We start from the raw sequence: 13,168 nt of genomic DNA on the forward strand, positions 1-13,168 counted from the left end.
ATTAAGGGTTAATGGTTTATAAGTAGAGCTCTGTTAATGACTAATATATTATTTTAACATTTACGTGTTTTTTTTTTCTACATAGCTTTTACTTTTAAGATTTTATGTTGAATTTGTGAAGAAAATATTTTGATTTTGTCCTTTTTATCGCTTTAAAATTCCATGTAGATACAGAGAAAATATATGTTGTGGCTCTCTAAAAACTAGGAGAATCAATGCGGCTCATCTGGCTCGGACGTGTGCCGACCCCTGGGCTATGGATGCTTTCTGAGGCACGTCCTCGCGTGAAGGTGCGTGTCGCTGCAAGCCGGGCGAGAGAGAGAGACTAGCACATGGGAAGGAAGACAAGAGGCAAGGCGAGAGACAGAGATAGTTGTAGTTGAGACTAACATGGTGGTGGCCTGCCTGATGCAGCTGAGTGTCCGGGGTTTTGTCTGCAGATAGTCAGAGATAGGAACGTACTGGGACTTGCGGGTGCAGCGCCGGGTGCACTAGCGCGTGCTGCAGCGCCGCGGCGGGCAGGTCGGTGGCCGTCGAGTAGGCCAGCGGGTGGTGCCACAGCTCGGGCGCGCCGGGGAAGAAGGGCGCACCCAGGTCTGCAACACACGCGTGGCGCGGGCCTTCCGTCACACAGCATCTCACCAACACTGCAAGTGTACTGCTGCAGCCCTCACATGGCCCGTCAGGCCGCCAGCCTGAGCAGGCGTGTGCGGCTACACAGCATCTCACCAACACTTCAAGTACCTGACTGCAGTCATCGCTTCTCTCGCAGCCTAGCTGCTCAATTCACACTGGACACAAAGCTTTGCTTCCCTTGCTCATTGTCACTTTTGAAAACTTTATTCTTACTGCGTGAAAGTGCACGGACACTGAATATGTAAGTTAGAATTCTTAGGAGTATGACTCCAGCTTGCTGAGACGATGCAAATCTATCGTTTATCATACATACGTAACTCAACATTTTCTATGCCATGCCTAGGTGCACAGGTCAGGAGCTACATTATGAGTTTATGGTCCTGAGCAATGCCCTGAATAGATACCCAAAATTAGAGTAGACAATTACCGCTGGCAACACAGCACTTGTAAAGAAAAATATTTTCTATGAACTATCTAACTTATACAGTTTCTAAAAACAACACTGCCTTACATAAGAACTTAAAATTACAAATTTACTTAAAACTTAACTATGCAGAAAAATCTTTGTTTTAAAACGTATTCTTTTACGTTTTGGTATCTTGAGGTGTCTGCATGTGAAACATACGATAATTGTTGTAAAATTAAAGTTTTCAGCTGATTTTTCACAGTAGCATTTTATACACAAAGAAAAATAAGTCAGCTACATCTTATTATTCGGGAGGACATTTTTACTTCCTAGATAAATGTGAAAATTACAGGCAGAAAAGATTCATAATATTTCTCGTCATGAAAGTCATAGAGGCGAAGCAATATTTCCCCAGTCAGCCTTGGGATGGTGGACCTCGCCTAGTAATAAAATTTCTGTGATTTCCTGGATTTGATTACACTCAGTTAGGTCACTCTTTTCGTAACCTTTATTCTAGCTTTTAAGTTAGATATTTTTTAGTTTGAAAGATATTTAAAATATTACTCGGATTGTTTCAATCTCAAATGGTACCTAAGAGTTTGCTTTTAAATATAGTTGCATTAAAATAGTGACACGGTAAAAGGAGATTAATAACATAATTTTGGGCCCCGAAAGTTTTTTTTTAGTTGCTTGTGTTGTCGCTGCGGCGGCCCACGCGGGGAGCGCTACAGTCGCCGGAGGGAGCTGAGCCGCCGCCGACACTCCAGGCTCCAGTAGGCCATAGCTCGACGTCATCGGGGTTTCTCCGCCTGATGAATTACAGTGAAAAGTTCTTAACTGACATACAGTCATTTAGTGCGGGGATAGCTCCCACTACTTCCTTCAACAACAATGTGGTTTACCGAAGTGTTTTTATTTTCCTGGAACGTCTTCACCCAATTTTGGATTACCATCAACATGCTCTGGCGCAGTCATTGTGGTTGTATGCACCTGGGTATCCAAGTTCACAAGTCTTCGATGATTCTTCGCCGCACGGGCTTAGCGGACCTGTTGGCCACTTCTTGTGACCAGTGCTTGGCTCTGCCACAGTCCAGTAGCCAGTCAACTCACACACTTCTCCGCTCGCGAGAAACTTCCTTCACCACTGGCCAGCTGCCATCGCAAGCCTGCAGCCATGACAGCTACTCATAATTGTATTAATTTAAAATAATTGTAAGTAAAGCTAGCAAAAGAAAATATTAAACTATATTAATGAATGTAAAATGCTTATCATATCATATCGTGTACCAACCATCCGTTTATTTTCTTTTTCTTTTAAGGTTTACTCCGTTCAATATTCACAAATTTTACACTGGTATGAGAAAAAACTATTGGCTCAATTATTTCAAAATATATAATTATTGATGTAATGTTGTCTGCGGAAAAGCGAATGGTACGTAGTTAACGCACCCACCGCTATAATTCGCTGCCGGAGCAGCTACGTCGACTATTGAATCATTTGATAAACGGACGGAAATTTTAAACTATGTAATGAAACGGCTCCGATTAAATCGGAAAAAACTTAAAAAAAAAAAAGGGTAAACCCCTGCTTTGAAGCTGATTATCGATAACAAATTTTATTAAAATTCTTTTATTGAAATTCCTTAAACAATTAATACTGTAAAGATTCCCTTTGTGTTTGTGAACTTTGTTTCGCGCCATCTGTAACAGATGGCAGCACTGTGGCTGCACATTTCTGTTCACGTGACTTCCGTTCCATTCAAGAAATTACTCCTACAAAAAGCCGTATACCGAGGGCTAAGATGTTACACATCAAAAAGTTTTTACTGTCGAGACGAGAAAGTACGGTGGAAGGTCGTAGTAATTTTAACTTCACTTATTAACACGGCAAAGATGGCACTCACCAGCTCCATGGTACGCATGACCTACGTTCTGCCGTGGATCCGCCTCCATGCTCCACAAGCCAACTGCGGGGGTTCCGGGGTGAAGCGAGAGGCCAGCGGCGGCAGAGAGGGCGCGTCCACAGAAGACGGCGGCAGGAAAACAAAAGGTGACGTGAAAGGAAGTCTCACAAAGACGGTCGCGTGGGTCTTGCAGCCGCAGGGCAGCGCCTGGTCTGGCCGGCAGGGGGCGGGGTGGGGGAGTTGGGGACACAATGGACTAGTACCAGCCCGTGGCTGTCACGAGACACCCCTCGTTCCCCCGACGGATATTCTTTACATCCCCAGCATTTCTTTCCCCAGGTATTGTGTGGCCCTGACAGCCACTGCGCGGCTCTGCTGGGGAAATAACCAAGGGCGCTATGATCGTGATCAGACGTGTGTTTACGTGGCTGACTGAGAATCTTTGGAGGAGACACGCAATAACGAAACCATAGCATGGTGACTGCAGTGTCGTTCGAATAGTCAGTAAATCTTCGCATACGACACGGCAAGAACTCACGAGCTATGTAACTTCATACCATATCCACGCAAGCCTGAGATCATTATATTTTAATACTTCCTAATTAAGAAAACAATTTCAACACATCTCAATGGGTTTCTGTTAAAAAAAAAACTAATTTGATTGTCACTGTAGGATTCTAAAAATAATTGAATTGTAACTGCGTAACTTCGGGTGAGAAATAGTTATCTGCCACTCCCCCCTTTCCCAGTCCCCTAGCACCCGACTAGGCTTTGGCCATCTTAACATGTCTTCACTACTGGTGCCGTTGGAACAATGCTATTTCATGGCAAACCACACTCCAAAACAATGTTGTTTAATGGTCTCTTCTGAAATCTCAACAAACAGATTTTACCTATTTTTAAAATCCACTACTTGAAGAAACATCATTAAATGTCATCCCTTTAAGTCAATTAAATACATTCACGCTTGTAGCCTTGAAGGCAAGAGCTATAACAATTTTACGCTCGCTGAATGCCTATTTAATAGCAAAACTTATAACCGTCGCGTATTCATTAATATTATTGGCATTCATCCTTCATGCGTGTGATTTTATCAAAACCTCTCTAGGAGGAAGATTATTTAGGATTCGACTTATTATCAGGCGATATGGGACATGCTTGAATCCACAATGGAGGACACCATTTAGAAAACTTCCTCTTAACTAGCTACTCTTAATTTGTATTTAAATATATTTGTAAATGGCATATGTATTATTAGGAATAAAATGTATATAGCGTTCATATGTCACCAACGTTTTGTGAAGTTTATTTTTTACTTGGTCATTTCCAGATCAGAATAATTAATCTGATACATTTGATGTGCCCTCCATAAGTCTTTACATTCCAGAGCATGATATTGGAAGCACTGTGTGTATAAAAATTAACGAAAGGAAACGAGACCACACACTTGTACATCCCTGGCCACGAGATTGACGTGTCCTTCTCTTGCCACAATGTTTTATTCTTTCAAATTGTTTCTGTAATCTTATAGTCTCCCACTTCATTTACCGAAAAATTCTCACATTTTGTTCTCCTCCTCCTAGGGCACCCCGGTCCGCTAGCTCAGTCTCCGAAATTCGATTTTTGCTTGGTTCATCTGTCACATTGCTCTGTTCGCCTTCTTTTCTCTACAACGATAAGCCCACCAGGTGTGTTGAAATGGAAGTACACAAGGCGGAAAGTATTAGGAAGAGTCAAGATAAGAGGAGATGCACTGATAAGAAGGTGAAAAGAGCTGTAAGAATTCTTGGAAGAGATGCTAACACCTCGAGAATAATTTTTTTACGAAATTAAAATACAATTATTATTTTGAGGAGAAAACCGAAAATAGTTAAAAAAAAAAAAAAAAAAAAACTGTGAGGGAACGTAAACAGTATACAGCTGCTATGAGCTTCCTGATCAAACATTAAACGTGTCCTAACTTTACCTTTCCCCAACCCATTACTCATTTCCCCTACGCGTTCAACGCGTGTAAAATATTGATTCTGTATTTGCAGCCTATTAACAGCACATATTTAAATAAATCTAAACAAAATAATATTTATTATTTATCTCAACAATATAGCTAATATTCTAGCCGTTTTTCATTTACCGTTTATAAACCTTAAGAGGGAAGATATAAGATTTCGTGCATTCATTTCGTCACAAGTTAGAATGCAAAACTTCACACTCAGGCATTGTGTTCATGATTGGACCGCAGTTGGATACGCCCTGTACGACCGTGAGCCAAGGATGCCCAGAGAGGTGAGAAGTACATAATAACATCAGGTCCTGTCAATTAACAAGAATAAATTTGCTCTTGCTAAGAAATCAACCAATGGGAAAGCAAACACAGCTGAGCACTTCTATGATCTTGTATTCTACCCTGAGGCCAGACGAATCAACGAAATTTCCATTTCTCTATGTATATAGTTCTGGTCTTTAATTTGTAAACCCAGTGCATACCTTTTCTGATATGCCGCTTCATAGCAATCAGAAAGGTGGTTAGGGACCCGGCTGGCAAGGAGCAGATACAACCCATCTCAGCATCGACACCCTAGCCTAATTGGCTAATAAGATAGTTGATGGGAGACTCGAATGACTCCAGTACTGATGCTGCCTGCCTCGATCCCTCGCCTCACTCTGGGACTCCTCACCCAGAGAACCAGTGGTCCGCCACAGGCCTGCTCCCTCTCCTGGCTGTTCAGGCCAGTAGCCGGAGCAGTATCGCCACTCACTGCGTCCGAACTTCGCAGGTCTAAGGATCTCTCTGAGAGTGCTCCAACCGATCGAAGCAGCATCGCTAAGAGCGAGTCCTGCACCAGTCCGATCCGAGACTTACAGAGAGAAACTCGGCGAATATCTATTCACTGCAAGGATCAGTCAGTACACTATTCTTCAACTTCCATGGCACTTGCTGGTTACCGGTCTGTTCTCGTCTGCTACTTCCATGGCACTTGCTGGTTACCAGTCTGTTCTCGTCTGCTACTTCCATGACACTTACTGGTTACCAGTCTGTTCTCGTCTGCTACTTCCATGACACTTACTGGTTACCAGTCTGTTCTCGTCTGCTACTTCCATGACACTTTCTGGTTACTAGTATGTTCTCGTCTGCTACTTCCATGACACTAACTGGTTACCAGTCTGTTCTCGTCTGCTACTTCCATGACACTTACTGGTTACTAGTCTGTTCTCGTCTGCTACTTCCATGACACTTGCTGGTTACCAGTCTGTTCTCGTCTGCTACTTCCATGACACTTACTGGTTACTAGTCTGTTCTCGTCTGCTACTTCCATGACACTTTCTGGTTACTAGTCTGAGTCTGTTCTCGTCTGTTACTTCCATGACACTTACTGGTTACCAGTCTGTTCTCGTCTGCTACTTCCATGACACTTACTGGTTACCAGTCTGTTCTCATCTGCTACTTCCATGACACTTACTGGTTACCAGTCTGTTCTCGTCTGCTACTTCCATGACACTTACTGGTTACTAGTCTGTTCTCGTCTGCTACTTCCATGACACTTGCTGGTTACCAGTCTGTTCTCGTCTGCTACTTCCATGACACTTACTGGTTACCAGTCTGTTCTCGTCTGCTACTTCCATGACACTTACTGGTTACTAGTCTGTTCTCGTCTGCTACTTCCATGACACTTACTGGTTACTAGTCTGAGTCTGTTCTCGTCTGTTACTTCCATGACACTTGCTGGTTACCAGTCTGTTCTCGTCTGCTACTTCCATGACACTTACTGGTTTCCAGTCTGTTCTCGTCTGTTACTTCCATGACACTTACTGGTTACTAGTCTCTTCTCGTCTGCTACTTCCATGACACTTTCTGGTTACTAGTCTGAGTCTGTTCTCGTCTGTTACTTCCATGACACTTGATGGTTACCAGTCTGTTCTCGTCTGCTACTTCCATGGCCCTTGCTGGTTACCAGTCTGTTCTCGTCTGCTACTTCATGACACTTACTGGTTACCAGTCTGTTCTCGTCTGTTACTTCCATGACACTTACTTCTTACTAGTCTGTTCTCTTGTGCTACTTCCATGGCACTTGCTGGTTACCAGTCTGTTATCGTCTGTTACTTCCATTGCACTTGCTGGTTACCAGTCTGTTCTCGTCTGCTACTTCCATGACACTTACTGGTTACCAGTCTGTTCTCGTCTGCTACTTCCATGACACTTACTGGTTACCAGTCTGTTCTCGTCTGCTACTTCCATGACACTTTCTGGTTACTAGTATGTTCTCGTCTGCTACTTCCATGACACTTACTGGTTACTAGTCTGTTCTCGTCTGCTACTTCCATGACACTTTCTGGTTACTAGTCTGAGTCTGTTCTCGTCTGTTACTTCCATGACACTTACTTGTTTCCAGTCTGTTCTCGTCTGCTACTTCCATGACACTTACTGGTTACTAGTCTGTTCTCGTCTGCTACTTCCATGACACTTTCTGGTTACTAGTCTGAGTCTGTTCTCGTCTGTTACTTCCATGACACTTACTTGTTTCCAGTCTGTTCTCGTCTGCTACTTCCATGACACTTACTGGTTACCAGTCTGTTCTCATCTGCTACTTCCATGACACTTACTGGTTACCAGTCTGTTCTCGTCTGCTACTTCCATGACACTTACTGGTTACCAGTCTGTTCTCGTCTGCTACTTCCATGACACTTTCTGGTTACTAGTATGTTCTCGTCTGCTACTTCCATGACACTTACTGGTTACCAGTCTGTTCTCGTCTGCTACTTCCATGACACTTACTGGTTACTAGTCTGTTCTCGTCTGCTACTTCCATGACACTTGCTGGTTACCAGTCTGTTCTCGTCTGCTACTTCCATGACACTTACTGGTTACTAGTCTGTTCTCGTCTGCTACTTCCATGACACTTTCTGGTTACTAGTCTGAGTCTGTTCTCGTCTGTTACTTCCATGACACTTACTTGTTTCCAGTCTGTTCTCGTCTGCTACTTCCATGACACTTACTGGTTACCAGTCTGTTCTCATCTGCTACTTCCATGACACTTACTGGTTACTAGTCTGTTCTCGTCTGCTACTTCCATGACACTTACTGGTTACTAGTCTGTTCTCGTCTGCTACTTCCATGACACTTTCTGGTTACTAGTCTGAGTCTGTTCTCGTCTGTTACTTCCATGACACTTACTTGTTTCCAGTCTGTTCTCGTCTGCTACTTCCATGACACTTACTGGTTACCAGTCTGTTCTCGTCTGCTACTTCCATGACACTTACTGGTTACCAGTCTGTTCTCGTCTGCTACTTCCATGACACTTACTGGTTACCAGTCTGTTCTCGTCTGCTACTTCCATGACACTTTCTGGTTACTAGTATGTTCTCGTCTGCTACTTCCATGACACTAACTGGTTACCAGTCTGTTCTCGTCTGCTACTTCCATGACACTTACTGGTTACCAGTCTGTTCTCGTCTGCTACTTCCATGACACTTACTGGTTACCAGTCTGTTCTCGTCTGCTACTTCCATGACACTTTCTGGTTACTAGTATGTTCTCGTCTGCTACTTCCATGACACTAACTGGTTACCAGTCTGTTATCGTCTGCTACTTCCATGACACTTACTGGTTACTAGTCTGTTCTCGTCTGCTACTTCCATGACACTTACTGGTTACCAGTCTGTTCTCGTCTGCTACTTCCATGACACTTACTGGTTACTAGTCTGTTCTCGTCTGCTACTTCCATGACACTTGCTGGTTACCAGTCTGTTATCGTCTGTTACTTCCATTGCACTTGCTGGTTACCAGTCTGTTCTCGTCTGCTACTTCCATGACACTTACTGGTTACCAGTCTGTTCTCGTCTGCTACTTCCATGACACTTGCTGGTTTCCAGTCTGTTCTCGTCTGCTACTTCCATGACACTTACTGGTTACTAGTCTGAGTATGTTCTCGTCTGTTACTTCCATGACACTTGCTGGTTACCAGTCTGTTCTCGTCTGCTACTTCCATGACACTTACTGGTTTCCAGTCTGTTCTCGTCTGTTACTTCCATGACACTTAATTTACGAAATAACACATAATTTCTCCAAATACAACAGAGCGGGAGATAAGATACTAAGCAGAACTTTAATTATACAGAGTTACACAGTCAAAACCTGTAGTTTTCACACAGTCCGGAAATCGACCGTTAAGGGGATGAAAACGGAGTAGGTTTAAGTTTATGATAAATTACATGTACGAATAAAAAACCACGAAACATTTCCAGCTTCATTTTATAATGGTTTTGTAAAAAAATATTTATCACTAAATAAACTAAGTGGGAGGCAAAATATATTGAATATGAATAATAAACAACCAAAAACTACCAACAAATAGTTAAAGAATTTAGAAAAATCCACACCGATGGATGTTAAAAAGGGGTGAAAGAAATATAACCATTAAAAAAATTATATCTTATACGCTAACCAAGTGGAAGATAAGATATTGAGTACAAGTTATAAACACTAAAAACTACCAACTTACATGATGTATGTGATTTTGTAACATTAGTTTTACTATAAATTCATAACTCCGAAGGTTACAATGCATAAGATAGATTATTAAGTATGATTGGATTAGAAAGATGCAAATTTACTGGTTTTAAATGTGTTCGAAAATTGTCCGAAAGTAATTGAAAATGGGATAAATTAAAGTTAACTAAGGAAACTATCACCGTATCTACTACAGAGGGAGGTTAGAAACTGGCCAGTAATAATACATACTCAAATTTTTATACTTATATTCCTAATAAGGTGGAATGGTTGTTGGTTTTGTTTTATGAAAGATAACTGTATATCGAAACCCATTTTAGCAAAAGATGATAAATTAGGCATTATTTATTAAAATTGAAAATTAAAGAGTTTTTTTAACCTTCCCCGAGACAACAAAATTTATATGAGTTTAGTATTATTAAGACAATGTAAATCGTCAAAAAAAGTGAACCTCTTAACTAAAAATTTGGCGGGAAAAGGTTTTTTAAATTGATTTAGTTAATAGTAACATTTTAAAGAAGTTTCTTACATTAGAATTAATTAATTAATGTAAGAATATTTCACGATTAAATATATTCCTAATTGAGCAAGTACAGGTTTGATTTTAACAAGGCTACATATTTAGCTAAATCATATGAAACAGTAAATGGGACTTTTGGTATAAACTGCATTAAAAAATTGTATTGGAAGACAAAAATTGGCTTATGTAATGTTTAGTAAAATTAAATAGGAGTACGTATTACAACTTAAGAAATTCCATCCTTGAGTGTTATTATTGTGAAATAAGTTACACTTTATTGTGTCTTACAAATTTACTTAAGAATGACTGGAATTGATCTAAATATATTCTTGCAACGTTATATTATTTGCATTTACCTGAAATTTTTTCCTGGTGAATCCGCAGGTAGTTGCTGGTTATTTTACGAATCTGGACTTAATCTAAGCGTAGTTAAAAACTTTCAGAAACAATAACATGTCTTCATTACAGTATTGGTGTAAATTATGTTTACTTCAAACTTTGTTAGTATTTTTTTTCATGTATAAAAAAATCATTTTGCATCATACATTATGTAAAAGTAGATTATATTAAAGCCATAATATTAAACATATGTTATAAATTTACTCAAGTTGTTATAAATAAAAGTGCGCGTTACATTTTCTAGTGAATAAAATAATTGAACACATTTAAACTTATGGAAAACTTTAATTTTTTTAAAGCTACCTATAAGAAAAAAACATGTGAATATTACTGATGCATGAAGAGGAGCGAAACAGAGAGAGGGAGAGAGAGAGAGAGAGAGAGAGAGAGAGAGAGAGAGAGAGAGAGAGAGAGGAAATAGAGAGCGCGTGTATTGTGCTGTCAGGGGCAGGACGCAGCCCGCAGCGCCTCGTGGCCAGGCAATCAGCAGTGTGTTGCGGGTAATCTACGTGACCGGCTGCAGGGGCAGACGTTGACCGATGGCGTCTGGGCTCGGGCGGGCTAGGCTTGCCTCAGCTCGCCCTTGAACGCTGCCTGGTGAGGGGAAGTAGGGGAGTATGGAGTGAACGCCACTCCATCGCCGTAAGCTCTCTCCCTGCTCCCTCTAGAGACTATGACCTGAGCCACAGGGAATGACTCGGGATAGTTTGGTCTACCTTTTGGAATTTTATTTAATATAATTAAGTGAATTAATGAATTAAGAGAGTAAATACTCGCTTACATTGAGGTTTTAAGAGATTGATACCAAAAATCTTGCACAGCAAATAAATCAAATAAGATTGGGTAGTAACCATGATCAACCAAGGCATACATACATACATACATACATATATATATATATATATATATATATATATATATAAGTATGTATAAAATGGAGCAATGGCGCAATGAAAATGTAAGGAAAATAGGGCTCCAACGAAAAAAAAAACTGGTTCGCGACAACTCGGAACACGTTCCCCACTTGTAAACAATCCTGGTTTAAGGCCACCAAGAAACAAACTCGCATTTCCTGGCTGGGAATCTTTCTCTTAATATGAAACACGGCAGTAGAAGATTGCTTGCTTGTGCACCTAATGCAGAGTAGCTATACACGCGAAACTCTGAACTGGCTTTCTGTTTACTTGTCTATGACTTTCCGAGTGAACATTTTGCTGTAATGTATAATTCAGCTCACATTGTAAGCTTCTTGTGTATTCATGTATGTATGTTTTCAGATATAACAGTCTGAAAATGCACAAATGGGCTATGTGGAAAGTCTCGGATAATGTATTGGGATTTTCAAGAAATTTGGAGATTTGTCCTCCAATAACGAATAGTATTGTTACGAGTATAATGTGGGGAACTGGATTAGTAAGGGATAGCCCAAATAAGTTTTATTACAGTTTTATTAATTACTAATATTTACATTACTAATAAATAATTGGATTTAAAAATGTCTAATCAACAATCACTTCCACTTAAAAATGTTTATTCGCAAGTCAATCAATGTCTGTCAAGTTCCACAGTTCGCACTCCTCCCTGGAGCTAGGCTCAACAGTGGTTCGACCCTTACCTCGCGCCTGTCCTCACACACACAGCCTCGCGCCACTCAGACACACTCTCACGGTCACATCACTCGTCGTGCTGCTCTGGAGGGGGTCTCACCCTCTTCGCCTATGTCACGCTTCCCTTCACTCGTAGAACTCTCCGCAATCTCAAAACTCCCACGGAGACCGACTTCTTCACTTATATACCCGTGGCGTTATTCTCGAAAGGGTGAGTGTGGCTGTGACGTGTCGCGTCATCCCGGGCAGATCCGAAGCCCGAAACACCCACAACAGCGACGCTAATTCACGCCACTCCACGCGGGAGATTCTGTAAGCCCGGAATTCCCAGACCGCTAAAGGTGACAATAGCCCGAGGGGGGACAGTGCGCGGGGAGAAGAGGGGTTGAGTAGCGAGGACCCTTGTAATCCAGCCAGGCACGCGTGGCATTCCTTACGTCAATGGACGGCACGTAACGTCAGTGGCCGTTAGAGCTGTAGCAAACCGTATATATTCGGTACTGAGTAACGGGTGCGCCATCTAGTAACGAATAACGAAACGTTACACACGGCTGCATTTCGTTACTCGCATTTTTCGTATGTTTTACGCATGCGCGCGCATATTCGATTAATTTACGTTACAAAGAACGATGTTTGTTTATTAAGTAAAGTATAAATTGGAAATTCGTCGTCCAAGTTTTTTTACTGTTTATTAAAGGTGTCGTGTGTGTAGACAAAGTTTGAGATTGGAACAGAAACAACGTAAGAAAGTATTTTTTACAAATTAGAAATATGTATGTTTTTGATTTTTTGACGTGACAACGTCTAATAAATCGATGAACGCCGGCTGCACGCACAAAAAAGTGTCCCACTACGGATATTCCTGTTTGCTCACTGTACGCATGCGTGGCATCTCTCTTCATGCTCATTGTACGCATGCGCGGCATCTCTCTTCCACTCGATTGGAACGACCATCGATTTGACTTTTCAATCATATTTTCGTCGTTTGAATTATTAATATTATGTAATTTAACGATCGTCCACCGATTTTCAGCACAATAGGTACGGTTATTTAAAAGTAATGTTGTATATACAAATACGTTTTGAACCAACAATGGTGTTTTACAGTTACACATAATAATTCAAATTACAACCGGGATATTTTGAAAAATGTTTTAAAAAATATTGTAACACCTTATAAATAAGTTTGGT

At 41.1% G+C, this 13,168-nt stretch overlaps 1 protein-coding gene across 5 annotated transcripts in view; it reads right to left on the reverse strand.

Moving 5' to 3' along the window:
- The window catches only part of LOC134527457 (U1 small nuclear ribonucleoprotein A-like), a 120,900-nt gene that overhangs the window by 57,537 nt on the left and 50,195 nt on the right, over positions 1-13,168 (reverse strand). For all 5 annotated transcript variants that reach the window (XM_063360152.1, XM_063360149.1, XM_063360150.1 and 2 more), the window contains one exon: positions 463-596. In XM_063360152.1, coding sequence (XP_063216222.1) covers positions 463-596 — 134 coding nt within the window. The remainder of the gene's footprint in view (positions 1-462; positions 597-13,168) is intronic.

This window comes from Bacillus rossius, chromosome 1 (assembly GCF_032445375.1).
Source record: "Bacillus rossius redtenbacheri isolate Brsri chromosome 1, Brsri_v3, whole genome shotgun sequence".
Lineage (NCBI taxonomy): Eukaryota > Metazoa > Arthropoda > Insecta > Phasmatodea > Bacillidae > Bacillus > Bacillus rossius.